This window comes from Doryrhamphus excisus, linkage group LG5, assembly GCF_037039965.1.
Source record: "Doryrhamphus excisus strain RoL-2023G ecotype Guam linkage group LG5, RoL_Dexc_Guam_v1.1, whole genome shotgun sequence".
NCBI lineage: Eukaryota > Metazoa > Chordata > Actinopteri > Syngnathiformes > Syngnathidae > Doryrhamphus > Doryrhamphus excisus.
Genome location: NC_136361.1, coordinates 8,211,778 through 8,230,473, shown reverse-complemented (window position 1 = coordinate 8,230,473; position 18,696 = coordinate 8,211,778). Strand labels below are relative to the sequence as shown.

Genomic DNA, 18,696 nt, shown 5'->3' with positions numbered 1-18,696 from the left:
ATTCATATTAGCAGTATGTTTAGCAGACAGCAATATAAACAAACATTGATTACACATCTTGAAAGTGTCACTTTAAATTTGCTGTTGCTGGTACTGTATTTTTTACAACAGTAATTATTGTTTAATTGTTTTACTCCACCACTGAACCACTGCTATTGTAATTACATAGCCAATGTGAAAGTGTGAGGAAAAGTCGTTGCTGTTTTAAGATGGCAAAAAGAATTAGCCAGAAGTGGCGCATAGTAAAAAAGACAACCAGCACTTTAGTTGAATTTACTGCGAAATGCCTATTAGGAATAAAGCCAAATCCATTTTGAATTCCATTTTTTCCCTTTGTTTGTTTGCACCATGTTGAATTGCATCATATCGCAAGAAATTGCACCATATTGTATCAGATTGCATTGATTTGAACTAAATGAATATCGCATCGTATCGCCACAAAATTCTATGTATCTTTAAAGTATCGTATTGCTGGCAGTGCATCGAGATGTGTATCGAATCGTCCTCAGTGCTGAGATTCTCACCCCGATTACACACATTTGGTAGTCAAGGTCCTCATTTTGAGGACATTCGTCATTCAGTAAATAACATTAATCTTGTCAAAGTGTATGGACTGTGCACAACTTCATCTCACACACCGTTTAGTGCATGCCAATACATTGTACCCTGACCATGGAGCATTTTGGAAAGGTAATGGTAATGGTTTTATTTCATTTGAACATGCATCAGATTACAATTGAGTGCATCCCATAATCAGTTCCCAGTTCTACATGTCCAAAAGGAGTAGGAAGAAGCAAAGCTTATTATATCCTACCACTCCATCTGGTACTTTTACAATCAAACTGTTACATTTGTTCACTTCCTGCTTTCCATAATACAGTTTGAGGTTTTTTTTTTGTTTTTTTTTTAATAATGCACCTCGTACCGAAGTAGGAGGTGATGTGAGCATCCAGTGCCATAATGTGTACCATAGTAAGTGTCAATATAGTGATATATATAGCACATCATGACTGTCCAATCCATTCCATAGTTTGATTCCACATACTGAAATGCTATGGCTAGCATAACGCAGTCCTAGCATAGAAGTGTTTCAAATGTACTTCTTCCCTGAGATCATATTTTTCCTCTCTTGTAGAGAAGTATTGGATGACATTTTTAGCTAATTGCTTATTTTTAGCCTTATGCATTATTTTAGCTGTTTGAAGATGAACTATATCAGCAAGTTGAAGTATTTGTGATTTTAGAAATAAGGAGTTAGTATGTTCTCTGTAGGCGAACATTATCCTTACTGACCTTTTTTGCGGTACATTTAGCAAGTGTTTATGAAATGTGCTATATAAATAAAGTGGATTGGATTCCGGTGCACCTGGCCCCGTACAGGTCAGTTGCTTACCACAATGGCAGCCCTACTCCTACTTTATTGCATGCACTTTCTGCTGATTCAGCAATCCAGAGCAGAGCGCTCTGATATCTTTATTTGAAATTGTGCACAGGAAATTCAAAAAGAGGCCAAAAGGCATCAAGCAATAAGACCATGTGAATGAAAAGCAGTTGCATTGGTGTGTGCTGGTCTTTGCAGATCACTATCCTGCTGAAAGACGTGACCTCTATGACCAAGGAGAAGACAGCCAAGCTCATTCCGAATGCCATCCAGATCAGCACAGACAATGAGAAGGTCAGCCGGGAGCACATTGCACATTTCTTGCTATGCTGTGCACACACACACATAGACACACACTTCGCCAATCTCGTACTTGGTGTAGGCAGTATGAAATCAGCTGACTCCGCTGTATCTCCATTGGCTGCAAAACATTTGTTAACAGTGTCTGTCACCTTTTTCCTGCCTTCCTTGTTGCTGCGTTGGAATTCTCAGCACTTTTTCACATCATTCGGTGCGCGGGATCGCAGCTTCATGATGATCTTCCGCCTGTGGCAGAACGCACTGATGGACAAGGTATGACATCCACGTTGTAAAACAGCTTGTCCAACATGCAAATACTGCACGTTTGACCCCTCTGCTTGGTGCAGTCCATGTCCCCCAAGGAGTTGTGGCACATCGTACACCAGTGTTACGGCACTGAGCTCGGCCTCACCAGTGAAGATGACGACTACGTTTCCCCGACGGCTGAGCACATGAACGGCCTCCTGTGAGTGCTGCACTCTCTGAACCTCCATTGCAAAGCCGCCTTTCCACCTTTCCAAGTGCTGTATGGCACAGATCACTTCATTTGGTACACTTTCGCAACCAACAGTAGATGCTCACAAATAATGGACACACCCAGTTCCCGGCAAATTCCAAATCCCATGAAGTATATTTGATTGTGCTGAGTGCGGTTACAGTTACACGTTGTTATTGTGTCTTGTCAGAGCTCTGCTGCAGCCCTTTTCCCCTGCAGATAGCACCATCAAACCACATCCTGTTTAAGTGTAGGGATCGACCGATATGTTTTTTTGGGGCCAATGCGATACCGATTTTTTTCCATCACCCTTAGCCGATGGCCGATTTTGCTTGGGCCAATATTTGTGGCCGATACTGCTTTCGATCTCTCAATTTACATGAAAAAATGACCATGATAATAAATATTACGGGTCTCATGTTTAAACAAATGTTTATTGAAATGTAAACACGAGGGATCGACTGATATGTTTTTTTTGGGGCCGATACTGATTTTTTTCCATCACCCTTAGCCGATGGCCGATTTTGCTTGGGCCGATATTTGTGGCCGATACTGCTTTTGATCCCTCATTTTACATGAAAAAATGACCATAATAACAAATATTCCAGGTCTCATGTTTAAACAAATATTTATTGAAATGTAAACACTGAACACAGTAGGATTCAGCTTTCTTAAACACACATTTAAACGGCATTATCAACTTTAAAAGGAATAAATATTCAACCATGTGCAAAACATTTCTGTCGTAATTTAAATTTATCTAGCGTCGATGTGACTGCTCTTCCGCAGCGTGACGCGCACCCCCCCTCGCCTCCACACACACAAACACATCACACTGACAAAATTTAGTACGATGTATAAAACATTTCTCTCATCATTAAAGTTGGTGTTGTGCACGATAAAGACCTCTCATAAGCAGACACGGCTGCTCCTGCTCCTTGGACAGAGCGCACACACATAACACGACACGCATTTAAAGTTGCATAGTCATTCGTTCTTGTTCTGCTCAACTAGTGAGAGTGCTTTTATTCGTCTGTTGTGTTGGTATGTGATGTTTTTGGGCTTTCTTGTTGTCACACCGTGACTTAAACTGTTATGCCTAGCGATCACCCAGTGAAATGTGATAGGCTTAGTAAAGTGTTAAAAGCAAGCTAACTCTATTACTTGTGAAAACGCGCTCTTGATGTGATTCAACAGTGGGGGCGGGGTACCGCGACTATGTGTGTTGCGGGGTCCTCTGCCTGACTGTAAATCATGCGGTGGAAAAATACATCGGCGAACCCACGCGCGTATCGGCCGATACCGTTACAAGGCAAACACGCAAATATCGGCCGATGTATCAGTCGATCCTTATTTAAGTGACCATAAAAAAGCATTATTTAGAGAGAAAGAAATCCACAGTATGTGAGGGTGTGAATGCTGAGCCCTGAAATAGGAAATAGCGCTTCATATATACAGTGGAAACTCTGTTGTACGATTTGAAGATTATTGCAAAATATGTCTGTTTTTGTACGCTGTCTGTTATCATTCTGCCGAACAACACGTCTACGTATTGGTGTCCTCAGTCTATGTAAAGAAATTATTCTTCGAGACCACAGGTGGGCAAACCTTTTGACTTGTGACTTGCGTTCAGTTAACAAAATTGTCCCGGGGGGGCCAGAATATATATATTTCACACATTCTATTTTATGTTTACAATTCTAACATTCTGCATTGAATTATTTATCTGTAAAAGTGTCATACCAATCAGCTGTATGTTCTCAAGTCTTTTTTTCAGGAGCACTTTAAACATCAGATCAAATTACGGAATTAAATTTTACATTTTTTTTTTACTGAATAAGACATCCGACTTGCAAGTCATGTTGCCAGCTTGTATGTTAAAAATTGAAATACTTAGAAAGCAACTGGGGGGCCGGATTCAAATGCCTGGTAGGCCGCATGCTGCCCCCTGGCCGTAGTTTGCTCACCCCTGCTGTAGACAGATTCCAGTCATGGATGAACAACTTGGTTTCTGTCTTCTTTCTGCCTCATAATAAGCACAGTGTGCACCCTACTTGGATAAGGTGTTGAATCATATTTTATTTTAACTATGGCTGCAAAATAAGCCACCATGGGGGCAATAAAAAAGTTGCAAGTGCTGAGAAACTCATCCCAAATACGATTTGCATTATTTCTTATGGAAAGACCTGCTTTGGTTTTTGTACATTCTTCATAAATGAATAAAGTCTTGTCTGGAGACTCTAAAGTCTGGAGAGCTAATTGTGTTTAGGAGCTACTAGCAGCTCATGAGCTACAGGTTGGAGACCGCTGACTTGCGTGTATGAACTCAAAGAGTGGTAACGTAGCACTGCTGGTGCGGTGGAGCTCAAGAGAAGCCGGACCTGTGGCAACCTTGTCTTCCCGAGGGATAGTGCTCATTGTCAGACACACTTTGTCAGAGGCGCCGTTGTTGCGGTGGAGCTCAGAAGGCGGCACAGCCTAAAATAATAAATGGACAAGTGTTTATCACATTATGTAGAACTACAGTACCACTCTCAATAAATATGAGGCATCAGCAATACTGTCTACTCTATATTACTGTTGTTGATGTTATGCTTGCTCAGCTATTAGCCAGCTGTCATTAGCAAACTGTAGCTAGCTAATGTTAGCTACAGTAGAGGCAATGAGCACTAAATACCTATAAATATGACTACAAATCATTCAAATTACAAAGACAAAACCGCAAATTTGCTAGTAATATGTAATAGGAGTATAAATACCAACAAAAAACATAAAGATCACCTGAGAGTTCTTGAGCTGCATTCTTTGCTGACCTCAAATCTCCATGGCGACCATTGAACTGTTCACCACTTTATTCCACAAAAACAGATGTATGGTGGCACCCCTAAATAATCATGTATTGGAAAAATATTTTGTACGTGTTGTTTCTACATATATTGGAACACGTTTAGTACCCAGCCATATCAAAATTCAATAATTGTGTTTTTTGATGCACCCTAACGCCCATGTAAGGAAGTGCCACTCTGTGACATCACAAAGGGGCAGTTTTACCACGCCTCCTGAAACCGAGCGCTTTCAGCCATCCCAAACTTTTTTCAGGGCTCACTTGCAAATGCACAAACCTTGTTATGTGAAACTTTGGCGTTGTTTAACCCAAGAATACAACATTGAAAAAACATTTGCATCAATACACTTTCTTACTAGTAATGTTTGATGGTGCGATGCTCCTGCTGTGTCTGTTCATTCACATCCCCTGTCTCTGTCCTACCAGGCCAGGGGAAGAGTCTGTGTCTGTCACTGATCTTCTAGACTTGAGCTCGGTGTCCGTTACCTCTTCGGGCAGCTCCCCTCCTCCGCTGGTGTCCTGCAGTCAGGCCAGCTCCCCCTCTGCCACCGCCGCGGTCGGCTCGTCTCCTCCGTCTGCGGCCTCCTGCTTGCCCATTGAGTTGCCCACTTCATCGAGCCACAGGCTCAGCTTGGACCCTGCGGATCACAGCCCACCCAGCTCCGTCGGCTTGCTTCCGGCCGCAGCTGCTCCTACCAACGCCTCCGCCTCCTCTGTGAGTTTTTTTTTTTAAATTACACCTAGTATGCCACATGGACAGAGCCTTGCTGGCAGTTTGCCACCAGCTTGCTTAATTTGGAAAGTGGGTCCAGTATTAAGGCACTAAAACAGGGGTCTCAAACACGTGGCCCGCAGGACACTAGTTTGAGGCCCCCGCCTTGATATGAAAGTTTAATGATTTGGATGCTGTATGGTATCATGTACCCAGAAAAAATTATTACGTTTGATTAATGTTCATGTTAAAGGTTAAATAACTGTTAATAGTTACCCTCCCTATCCGTGTGGAAGTGGTAAGTTTTTGGCGATTTAAGTTTAAAGGAAATAACTTGAAGGCTACCGTTTAGGTCGCTAGCTCTCTAGTTTGCGAGTTAGCATGTGTCTCACGACCCTGCAGTTGCGCAATATGTTGTAAATAAAAAAAGTATAAATGTGACTATAGTCGTGTTTTGTCTACAGGGCTCTAATAATGCTTTGTTAATTTTAATCTGAAAAAAAAATTTGTCTGCCCACCAACTATATGTGGTTTCTTAAGTTTTTATTATTTGGTGTCTTATTATTATTATTATATTTATTTATTACTGTGATTGATTTTCTTTATTCTTGATTTGTTTATTTATTTTTCATCTTATTTTGTGTAGAAAAATAAAAAGTAAGATATTTGAGAACAGTGGAATGTTTTATCAGAGCTTTTCTTGGAGAAAATCGAAACCAAAGCAAAGTTTTTTCATTTTTCTGTTTTTAATAAATGCGTTTTTTTTTTTTTTTTTTTTTGGAAAACCTGATGCGGCCCAGCCTCGCCCAGACCCTAGCTCCAGTGGCCCCCAAGTAAATTGAGTTTGAGACCCCTGCACTAAAAGGTGGCAAAGCACCACCTATTGTACTAGGAGCCACAAATAGCAGTCTGCTACTCTCTACAGTTAGTAAATAAACTCCCCCACCATAGTAGGAAATGGTCTGCTCAAATAGAGTATAAATACGCTGGTAAGTAAATGACTTATTAACAGTGTTATCTAACTAAAGCACAATGAGAGCAGTGTGTAACAAATAGGTATTTGTGTTTTGTGGGTTTCTCTCTGCAGCCTCGTTCCGTGCATGCAGAGTTAAAAGCAGACACTCGACACACTAGGTTGAATAAATGGAACGCAGTGTGCTGCCGGGTTCACGTTGATGTGCGTTCCCCCGTAAATGTCGTATGACTGTGGGCTGATGTTTCCTCTCTCGCCTCTGCATCAGAACCTCGAGGAGGGCGGGGACAGCCTGTCTGAATCAGCCAATCACATGCTGCCCTTGCCAAACACCAGCCTGGGTAACCTGTCGTCACTGGACATCACCAACGACGAGGACCTACCCACTGACCCGAGCAACTCATCTGACACACAGGAAGAGAGTGAGTGTGAGAAGAAAGGTCTGAAATGACTTTCTTACAAAACCTCTTGTCCTGTTGTCCATGGTCGTTGTCGCACAAGAAGCCAAGAGGGGAACTTTCTTACAAACTTGTCCTGTCCCCAACACCCTCAGGTGAGGTGGAGTCGTTCTGCGCCAACCTGAACGGGCGGCTGCATATCAACGCTGCCGTGCGAATGAGTGTGGACAAGCTGCACGACCTGCTATTCTCTGCCGACACACACTTCATCCAGCACCTCTTCTCCCAGCGACACTTCACCGGTACACATACACACACACACACACGCCATCAAGGCACTTGCAGAGCTCTTATTTGTCCCTGAGGCCATTATAAAGAATATAGGTTGGGGAAAGTTGCACAAAAACAAGTGGACACCTAACCTCCTTTGTGGAGGTAACGTGTAACCTTCCTTCATTAAGGACGTTACGCTTTGAACTCGTGCAAGTGAATCAGGAAGAGTAACACTCGAGCACCATGTGGCCCTAATGAGTATGTCACACTCGATTAACCAGGGCTCTAACATTAAAAACAAAAATGACTTGCCCATGGGGAATCCTTAAGGTGAGAACAACTTGCCCCAACTTGCCCCATGTAAAATGAAAAGACTTCCATAATGATATCATATATCAATATATGCTGATAATTCATCAGATAACAGTACTGACGCATTGTATTTGGAGGAATGTCTGAAAAATTGTGGAGATGTATGTTAACATGGCATGCCATACTACCTTACACATGGTAGTCGTAGTAAGCAGTGATATTTATAAGTTGTGCATCACAATGAAACATTATTGAATAGACACATTTGTGTACTAGTAAAGTGTTTTGAATCCAGAAAAAAATGCGCAATGGTCAAACAATAATTTGTGAAGCAAAGGTGAGAAAAATACACCGAGAAATGGAAGCGCTAGATTTTGTAGCTTGTGCAAAATCAGCACTTGGTATTGGATCTAATCGGTGGTGTTTCATTGTGATCACTTCAAATTGTCACAGCAATGTGATTGACTCACCTGTGCCATCATTTGATTTGCTGCCGCTAATAAAATACTTGTTTAGGAGGCACTGGTTCATCACTCTTTGCTCTTTTCCTTCACAAGTTGTTGAAGAATTAGACCATGTTGGCAGGGACGCCATGATAGATGTTTTCCGAGTCAAACCATCGCTGATTGGTTGATCGCCAACAAGAACGGGTGTGGGTAAAACGCGATTCTGATTGGTCCATTTCAAGATTTGCAAGGATTGGTTTGCAAATTACCACCGGAATTACGCAGTCCGTGTTTTACCAACACCCAACAAGAACCGCTTTTAAAAAAACTCTTGGCAGTATGGCATGCCAAAGTGCACTTGCCCGACGGGAATATCACTGATTGGATTTACTTGCCCAAATTTGGTTTTAACTTGCCCCGGGCCATCGGTACATCGTTATGTTCAGCCCTGTTAACCTTCCTGCATTGCATCATGTTTGTGATCAGGTCAGTGTTCTATCTGTCCTGAGGTTCTTTCTGTCAATGCTGAGGCCACCCAGTGGATTTGGCCTGTGGGTGTCCCCGTTGGGGCCAGTCGGCCGGCTTGGGAACATTGTGTTGCTCTAATTGGGGTGTTCCTTTGTTTTGTTTTTGATGGTTTTGTTTTTGATGGAGGGTGGCCTAACCCACTTTTTCCTCAGCGTTCCCTTTTCAATGATTGTTCCTTTCTTCTTTTCGTGCACAAACTCTCCTGTCGCTTTTCAAGATTTCATTCTGATTCTTCTTCTTTTGCTTTCACAAAATCTCTGACGCTGACCCTTGTGCACCGCCACATCCAGAACTGACGGTGGGCGAGTGGCAGCAGGACGCCAGCAACGGGAACACCAGCCGGGTGCTGAGCTACACCATCGCCCTCAACAACCCTCTCGGCCCCAAGACCGCCCCTGTGGTGGAGACACAGGTGAGCACATGAACGATGTCTCGAATCACCACCGCATCAAAATGGTTTATCAGCAGGCCTTTTTTGTATCAGTCAAGATTAAGTAGTGTTTCCATGGCAACAGTTATCATGTCTCGCTAACATGCTGTCTTCCGCGCCTAGACGTTACACAAGAGCAGCACTCAGGGCGAGTGCTACGTGGTGGACTCGGAGGTCATCACTTCGGGTATCCCGTACCAGGATTACTTTTATACCGTGCACAGATACTGCCTCACCGCCATCAGCAAGCATAAGAGTCGGCTCAGGTGCTTTTGTTTTCCCATGTTCTAGATTTGTCCGTGATAAGTGACTTTCCGCTAACCATTATTCATAATCATATTTAATGAATTAGTTAATCATAATCAGCTTGGTTGCAGCACACAGCGACACTCATTTAGCTCCACAGCTGAAAACAAAGCAACCTTCTGGAACGTTCTAAACATCACCTGCTCCTTCTTCCAGAGTGTCCTCAGACATCTGCTACAGGAAGCAGCCGTGGAGTTTGGTCAAAGCGCTAATTGAGAAGAACACATGGAGCGGCATTGAGGAGTACTACCGGCACATGGGTGAGTCACACGCTGAGGAGAAGGCTTGGAGAAAACAAGCGCCCCCACAGCACACGACCAAACCCGGAATGTTCCGCTGGCAGAGAGCGAGGTGTGCAAGCTGGAGACGCTGCTGCAGTCCGAAGTGTCCGTGGTCACCACTGGCAATGCTGCGAGCGCCGCCGACACTGCCAAGACCCCACCGGCCATGCGCCGACGGAAACGAACCTGCTCCCGCCGGCAGGGAGAGCGAGACAGGGATGGAGGCGCGGGTGCCGCCGACCGAGGGGACAGGGGAGTCGGAGAGGACCGCGACCGCAGGGAAGCCGGTCAGTGAGCCAGCATGATGCTTTCACTTTTATGTGCATTATTTCAAACCTTTCATTCAAAAAAAGTCTATTTTATTTTTAGGTGCTGAGTACATGAAGCTTGGAGAGCGTGCACGTGCTGGAGCACAGAACAGTATCTCCACTATCCTACTCATCGTCAGCTTCATGTAAGTTGCTTCTTACTGCCCCCGGCTGTCCTTAGCTTAGTTTCTTCTTTTTGCTTTTCCATTTTGCAGCACACTCACTGAATAAGGCTGTTGTCTTATTCACCCTCATGTCTTCTAAATCCAGATGATAAAACAAAGGATGTCATTTTAAGTGCACCCGTCGTATGTCCTCAGGAGTGATTAATTTTTTCAAAGCATAATAAGCACATCACAAAGAGAATGCTCTTTCTCTGCTTTTTGGATAATAGAATTTATAAAACTTCGATGGAGGAACAGAACTTCCTTTTTTGAATGGCTGTTGCTGTATTTCCTCAAATAGTGGCCAGGGGCGTTAACTCTGAGAAGACTATGAGCCATTTTTTGGCGAGTGAGAGTGAGCGAGTGAGTGTGAGAGCGAGTGAGTGTGAGAGCGAGTGAGTGTGAGAGCGAGTGAGTGTGAGAGCGAGTGAGTGTGAGAGCGCGAGAGTGAGAGCGCGAGAGTGAGAGCGCGAGAGTGAGAGCGCGAGAGTGAGAGTGTGCGAGCGCGCGAGAGAAATCCACATTTGTATTAATACTGTTATTATATTTTTAAGTCAAACATTTAATACATTGCAGAATATGTAATAATAGTATGTAAGATGCCACACAAACCCACAAATTATTATATTATAATGCAGTAATAAAAGCATGTATCTCCAAAGGTTTATACAAAACATTGAACATAACCAGGGTGCATTTTTATTGATTTCTTTTGTTTGTTTAATAAAATCCCACCACGATGCCAAATCGTGTTATTTTGGTATATTGTAATAAACTATCATAATTTTTTAGTACCATTTGCAGTTGGATTTGCAGAAATAGGTCCAAATTAGATTTACTGAGTTAATTTGATAAAAAAAATCAGTTTATTGATTGTGTGTTGTCTGCCTGTGGACTGCCCTAGTTCTGACACGGTGGGATGCTTTGCATACAGGCAGCCTCATGATGCCTTTCTCGCTATGTTCTCTCTCCTTTTGCAACACTCTCTGCCTTTCTCCGGGTGTGCAGGATCTGTATCAGGTACTGTTCGACAGGCTTCTACTTTCTCACACACAGTCGCACACACTCCAATCACCAGGACAAGCGCCGCTTTCTTACAGGAAAGATCTTGTTAAGTGTCGCTAATTGGACAGAGAATTCACACAGTCCACTTTGATATTTCCTGTAACAAAGCCCCACAGTGATGTGCCTCACCCTCATGTGCTTCTGATCTGTCAGTCATCACACAAAACAAGTCTGCTTTCCACCAAGTTCTTTAGTTTAGCTAATTTCCTCACATAGTTGCCCAAGGGAGAGTTCCAGGGTTCTCCTGAACATTTTTTAGCCACTTTGTCGCTACATTTAGCAAGTATTTAGCAAGCGAGTGATGCGGTGTGATCCCTCTCCAGATAAAACAGGGGTGTCCACAGTGTGGCCCGGGGGGCAGTTGTGGCCCACAGCTATTGAACATTCATTCATTTTCTACCGCTTTTTCCTCACGAGGGTCGCGGGGGTGCTGGAGCCTATCCCAGCTGTCTTCGGGCGAGAGGCGGGGTACACCCTGGACTGGTGGCCAGCCAATCACAGGGCACATATAGACAAACAACCATTCACACTCACATTCATACCTATGGACAATTTGGAGTGGCCATTTAACCTAGCATGTTTTTGGAATGTGGTAGGAAACCGGAGTACCCGGAGAAAACCCACGCATGCACGGGGAGAACATGCAAACTCCACACAGAGATGGCTGAGGGTGGAATTGAACCCTGGTCTCCTAGCTGTGAGGTCTGCGCGCTAACCACTCGACCGCCGTGCCGCCTAGCTATTTAACAAGAAAACAAAAATGACGTCAATAATAATATATAAAATAATATGGGAATAAAGTCATAATTACGAGAAGGCAATTAACAAGACGAATGTTGAAATACTTGGGAGGGGGAAAAAACAGCAGAATTTGGACAAAAAAAAAACTTATAATTTTCGGAAAATAAAGTCACAATTTTATGAGAATGAACTAAATAAGTTGTTCAATGAGTGGAAGTATTAAAGAAATCATTTTTCATGTGCTAATATTGTGAGGAACCAACAACAGAATAAAGTTGTCATTTTTGGGCAATGAGGTTGGGGAAAGTGTTAGAATATTATGGGAATAAAGTAGATTCAGCTATCAACTGATACTGATATGTGTAACATGAGTAAAATTGTTGTAAAATAACAGTAGTTATTTGTGTTTGCGACTCCACCCATCTCTGACAGATTATTCATATATTACATTCTATACAAGAAAACATTGGCGTTCCTTGTGCCTTGATTTACAGTGGTATGAAAAAGGAACCTTTTGGAATTTCTCACATTTCTGCATAAAATCACCATCAAATGTGATCTGATCTTTGTCAAAATCACACAGATGAAAAAACAGTGTCTGCTTTAACTAAAACCACCCAAACATTTATAGGTTTTCATATTTTAATGAGGATAGCATGCAAACAATGACAGAAGGGGAAGGAATAAGAAACTGAACCATCACATTTAATATTTTGTGCCCCCCCCTGCATAAAATCACCATCAAATGTGATCTGATCTTTGTCAAAATCAATCACACGGATGACAAAACAGTGTCTGCTTTAACTAAAACCACCCAAACATTTATAGGTTTTCATATTTTAATGAGGATAGCATGCAAACAATGACAGAAGGGGGAGGAATAAATAACTGAACCATCACATTTCATATTTTGTATATATTGTATTGTAATATTGATTAGTGCGTGTGTGAATGGGTTAAATTACTTTATAGAAAGGCACATCCAATATGGTGGTGACGTTGTCATATTTACGCTCTGTGATCGATGCATTCTCTACATATATGGCTGTTGTTATCTATATATTAAGTTGCTTTGTGACTTTAAGACACCATAAGTAAGAATGCCATGTGGAATATTAACGCGCCCGCAATTTCTATCCTGTGAGTTTATTTTGTGAGCTTTGTTGTTTACTTGGATTTCTAAGTATAGTTTTCTAAATAGCTTTCTCCTATAGAGATATAGTCATTAAAGGGAAGATCCCAATACTGATAGCACATTTTTATGTTGATATTGGTTGCCGATACTAATAATAATACATTTTATTTGTATAGCGCTTTTCAAAATACTCAGACACTTTACAGAAAATGGAGAATAAAAGCAAGTAAACGGAGTAAGAGATACATTAAAATACAACATTCATTGGTTAATGCACAGTTAAAACACGAGTAAAAGCGGGGCGGGGCACAGCAGTCAGGTATAAAAAGTTAGACATTAAAAACAGATTTAAAGAGGTGGGTTTTTAGTTGTTTTTTGAAACTGGGAAGGTCAGGGCAAGCACGGAGTGAATGGGGCAAAGAGTTCTAGAGGGTGGGGGCAGCGATGGAGAAGGCTCAGTCTCCCCAGTTGGGGAGAGGTCTGGTGAGGGTGGGGTGGATGTTGGAGTAGATGGAGGTGGTAGGAATGTATAGTTGAATATCATCGGCGTAGCTGTGGAAATTGAGGCCATGTCGACGGATGATATTGCCAAGCGGAAGGATGTAGACGACATACTTCTAGTATTGGGCATACCGGAACCAAAAGTGAAAGTGGCTTTTTCCATCTTGTGCCATCAAAAAAATAAGCAACAGAAGAAAGTTTATTTGCTTTTTGAAAAATTGCACACACATGCTTCATGGATACTTGTGCAAATTAGAAGATGACATCTACTGTATGCTATAATTTTTTGTGTGTGTCATCACACTGTTTTCGTAGCGAGGACGGACTGCTTGGTGGAAAGGTGGCGCTTGGTGTTTATATTATGAAAAATGTTGCCAAGCATTTCACCGCATGTGTGTGTGTGTTTCTCGTCCTTGTCAGTCTGGTGGTGCTGGTGGCGCTCAACATGCTGCTCTTTTACAAGCTCTATGCTCTGGAGCGAGCGGCTCACACACTGGAGACCTGGCACTCCTACTCGCTAACAGACAGGTGAGCACTCCATTAGCCCCCCCCCCTTCCAAAATGGTGGCCGTGACGCGAATTTAACCGCCACCCCATCTCCACTCCCCTCTCTCAGTCCTTTGCCACAGACGGCGGGGGAGTGGGCTCAGGTGCTGCAGCTTCAGAGGCAGTTCCACCAGGCGCAGCTCAGCAAGTGGCAGCAGATTCTGCAGTCGTCTGTGGCTCTTCTCGACCAGGTACGTGTTGTGTGGTATCACTTGGGCATGCAGGAGGACACAAATCAATCAATCAAACTTTATTTGTAGAGCACTTTTCATACATAGAATGTAGCACAAAGTGCTTTACATGTTTAAAAAGAGAGACAACAACAAGACACATGCATCCACTGCAGTGGGGCACCGCCACAGAGCTCCCAGCCACCCCAGTCGGTAAGCGCCATGAGAGGAGACACCCCAGCCCCCAACCGAGGACAGCCCCCAGCGCAGAGAGCCCCCCACTGAGGAAACACCGGCTATATGGGATAAGAAACATAAAAACATAAAATAAGAATATAGAAAGTATATATAGAAATAAACATAAAACATAAAAGTGGAATATATAAGATCATTAATAAAAACTAAAATAAGCATGCGTAAAACTATAAAAACAAAAGATCCAAAACAAAAGGTATAGGGCAGGGGTCTCAATTTACTTGAGGGCCACTGGAGCTCAGGTCTGGGTGAGACTGGGCCGCATCAGGTTTTCCAAAAAATTTTAAAAAACTTCGCTTTGGTTCCAATTTTCTGCAAGAAAAGCTCTGATAAAACATTCCACTGTTCTCAAATATCTGAATTTTAATTTTCACTACACAAAATAAGGTGATAAATAAAGAATAAAGAAAATCAATCAATCAGTAATAAATAAATATAATAATAAAATGGCAAATAATAAAAACTTAAGAAACCACATATAGTTGGTGGGTAGACAAATTATTTTTTTCAGATTAAAATGAACAAAGCATTATTAGAGCCCTGTAGACATGACAAAACACGACTATAGTCACATTTATACTCTTTTTATTTATAACATATTGCGCAACTGCAGGGTCTTGAGACACATGCTAACTCGCAAACTAGAGAGCTAGCGACCTAAACGGTAGCCTCCAAGTTATTTCCTTTAAACTTAAATATCCAAAAACTTACCACTTCCACACGGATAGGGAGGATAACTATTAACAGTTATTTAACCTTTAACATGAACATTAATCAAATGTAATAATTTTTTCTGGGTACATGATACCATATAGCATCCATATCAAAATTGCGCGGGCCGCACTAACATTAAACTTTCATATCAAGGCGGGGGCCTCAAATAGTGTCCTGCGGGCCACATTTGGCCCGCGGGCCGCATGTTTGAGACCCCTGGTATAGGGTATAAAATAATCATTAGATAAAAGTCAAGTTCAAAAGTTTAAAAAAAACTAAAAAGAGTATACTAGGAGCAAGAGTTAAAAGATAAATTAAATAAGTGGGTCTTGAGCCAATTTTTAAAAATCTTTAAAAAATGTTAGCAACACTAGCATAGCTTTGTCATGCTAAAGTGCTAACATTACATTTTGACATCCTGCTAGGTCAGCATATTGGCCGAAGAAAAACCAAATGTTTAAACTTACATCTCCGTAGTTGGCAGAGCTCCGGGCTGCATTTTAAGAATTTTTTAAGAAACGTTGAATTCCAAATTGCGCAACTTCTGGGAGCTTTAGATATGTAGCAAAGCCTTTTTGTGTTTGTTTTTCCTTTTGTGATGTCATCAAAAGCCGCAACATTTCAATGTGATCCAAACTTCTTCCACCCAGATGAAGCAATCGCTTGAGAAACTGCACCAAGGCATCGTAGTCCCGGGAGTCCAACAGGACACCCCTGACTCTGACCCAATCACAGAGACACTGGTGGACGCCTGAGTACCTGAGTACCGTCACGCCCACTCACCATCCCTCTACTCACCTGCAGCGGGGGTTGTGTGTGCTCCAGCCCGACAGAAGAACAAGACTACATTACCCACAAGCACCCTCACCTGTTTGACTTGAAACCACACACAAGTGGTCAATCAGCAATAATTTGGATAGGGGAACGGGGTCACAGTGGGGCGCCCCCCATCCAAGCAAGAACCCACGTCACAGAAATCCCCCCCCCCTCCCTACCGCTGCGGAGAGCATTGGTTGTAAATCTTGAAGACGCTCCTCTCCCTCCTCCCAAGGCTGTTTTTTTTAATATAATGAAGAAGAGGAAGGTTGCTGTAGTTGGACCAGTCACAAGTATTTATTTGAACCTTGACCTCATGTCCTGCTCTGATGCTGTCGGACGAGGAGGCGGAGCTACTGGAGGACCATTTCTGCTAGCGGCAATAACGACGGTAGTCATTCTTCTAGAATGTTTCATAGTAGAATAGTAGAAGAAGAATTATTATCTGTGTATGTGTGTGTGTGTGTGTGTGTGTGTGTGTGTGTGTGTGTGTGTGTGTGTGTGTGTGTGATGACAAGGAGTCCATGTTACATTTCAGATGTTACATTTTCCTATTTTTGGCATTTGACCTGAGCGGGATCATCGTTTGCCAATCTTGAAGGACCAACCGGAAATTCTGTGGGGGAGGAGGGAAAGAAGGGAATCTCTTTTCATTCTGTTTGTGATTTTTTTTCTCTCTCTCTGTTTTTTTTTTTAAGAAAAAAAACTCAATTCTTTTTCTATCTTTGCATTTCCACCACCCACCCACCTACACATGTTGCTTGGCCACGCCCACTCCTCACTCCTTCACTTCCTCCTGCCTTCCCACTCGTTTTGGCCCTGCTGTGCACGGCGGCCGCACACGACAATACCATGTTGTATTATTTATTCAGGGGGAAGGGGCCAAGACTGTGAAGCAAATTCGGAGGGAGGGGGGCAGAGTCCAGAATGTACTGTGAACATGTGATTGTGCACACGGAGAGAAATGGGGAAACAAAAAAAAATCCAAAACAGAAAGAAGTCTTTTGAGTGTGTGTCCATGTGTATGTGTTGAATAGCATTTGACCATCACATTCTAATATTATTTAGCTATTAAATATGTTGAATATTGGAGAAACACTTTTAAGAAATTCAAATAAATATGTATAAAATTGCTTAAATAAAAATATATATAATTCAGTCAAATACATTCATATTAAAGATGAGCTTTTGTTAATATCGTCTTTACTTGGTTAGGCAATTGTGTCAAGAATTTCTTCAAGGTGTCAATGTTAAATATGGATTATATATATATATATATATATATATAATAAAGATAAAATGGGTAAACTGTCAAGTAAATTAAAGCAAAATAAGCTGGCATTAATAAATATGTCTTCATTTGGAGAGAATCATTTGAAGAATGTCTTAAAGGCATCAAGTATTTGAATGAAATTAAATATGTCAAATCAAAAATTAACCTAATTTCTTTAAAAGAAAAATAATCTTATTGAGACAGTCATTTCAATGGTTTAAAGCGTTTATCTAAAAAATTGTAAACTAATAATTTCATGAAAATAAGTTCACTTCCAAATTTGCAAACCTCATTATCTGAAACTTTGGCATGGTTTAACACAACAATACAACATTCTAACTAAATTTATAGGTCAGAAAACTGGAAAAAGCATATTAGGTCCCCTTTAAGAAAATATTGCCAAAAGTGCACATCAAATAAAAAAAATAATATTGAGACAATCATTTCAAGGGTTTAAACATGTAAAAATTAAGAATTAAAAAAATTGGTAAACTAAGAATTTCATGAAAATAACTTCATACCTTTCATTAATATTGGTTTACTATTAGTAGGGGTGTAACGATTTGTGGGTCATTTAGAACGATACGACCCGAAACGATTCAGTACTCTAATTACGAGTACCCTAGTTAAATCGATCAAATCGTGCTTAAATCCTATGCTATATTTCCAAGTATCGATTTAATGGTGAGATTACTTTTTTATACAATATTAAAGCGATATATGCAGTCTCAAATGAAAACCTTGCCAAACACAGTTCGATGTTGTTGAATCATAGAAATAGAAATGGATGTCACAAATGAATCGTTGCACTCCTAATTATTATTAGACAAACATTGAAATGCCAGTGATATTTTATTTGATAGTTTATGATATATAATAGTTTATTCTGGTCACTGGGCGGCAGGAACTACATAAAACATTGAGACATTACCTCAACACTGCGTGACCACGGCCTGTCCGACATGATAGAGTGGTAAGTGTTTGGCTTCTTAGAATTCGATGCTAACTGGTTAGCTTGTTATGTTAGCTCGCGGTCGTGGCAGCATAAAAGTTTAGCATTGTGGTGTAAAACAACAATAGGAGTTTAAATGTGACTATATGGGTGTCTACAGTGCTTTAATGTTAAAAGTCGTACCTTTTTAGCTTTTCAAACACTTTTCACATAAATACCTAATACAATTTTTTACGACCGATAACAAAAAGGTGTGCTTACTCCCTTCAGCCACCAGGGGCAGCATAATGCTTCACACAAAAATGTATGTAGGTATAGACGAGACAATTTGATGTTAGCATGACAAGTTTATTTGTGTGTCTTGCACATACGTTT

General features: G+C 41.5%; 1 protein-coding gene across 5 annotated transcripts in view; it reads left to right on the top strand.

The window, feature by feature from the left end:
• The window catches only part of gramd1a (GRAM domain containing 1A), a 31,644-nt gene extending 14,292 nt beyond the window's left edge, over positions 1–17,352 (top strand). For 3 of the 5 annotated variants that reach the window (XM_078790652.1, XM_078790653.1, XM_058052826.2), the window contains 14 exons: positions 1,580–1,675; positions 1,874–1,954; positions 2,029–2,147; positions 5,449–5,737; positions 6,976–7,129; positions 7,261–7,407; positions 8,955–9,076; positions 9,218–9,360; positions 9,557–9,660; positions 9,744–9,968; positions 10,051–10,135; positions 14,016–14,123; positions 14,212–14,332; positions 15,931–17,352. In XM_078790652.1, coding sequence (XP_078646778.1) covers positions 1,580–1,675; positions 1,874–1,954; positions 2,029–2,147; positions 5,449–5,737; positions 6,976–7,129; positions 7,261–7,407; positions 8,955–9,076; positions 9,218–9,360; positions 9,557–9,660; positions 9,744–9,968; positions 10,051–10,135; positions 14,016–14,123; positions 14,212–14,332; positions 15,931–16,035 — 1,899 coding nt within the window. In that variant the 3' untranslated portion in view covers positions 16,036–17,352. The remainder of the gene's footprint in view (positions 1–1,579; positions 1,676–1,873; positions 1,955–2,028; positions 2,148–5,448; positions 5,738–6,975; positions 7,130–7,260; positions 7,408–8,954; positions 9,077–9,217; positions 9,361–9,556; positions 9,661–9,743; positions 9,969–10,050; positions 10,136–14,015; positions 14,124–14,211; positions 14,333–15,930) is intronic. The other 2 variants (XM_058052827.2, XM_058052828.2) reach the window with 2 other exon arrangements.
• Positions 17,353–18,696: the final 1,344 nt, after the last annotated feature.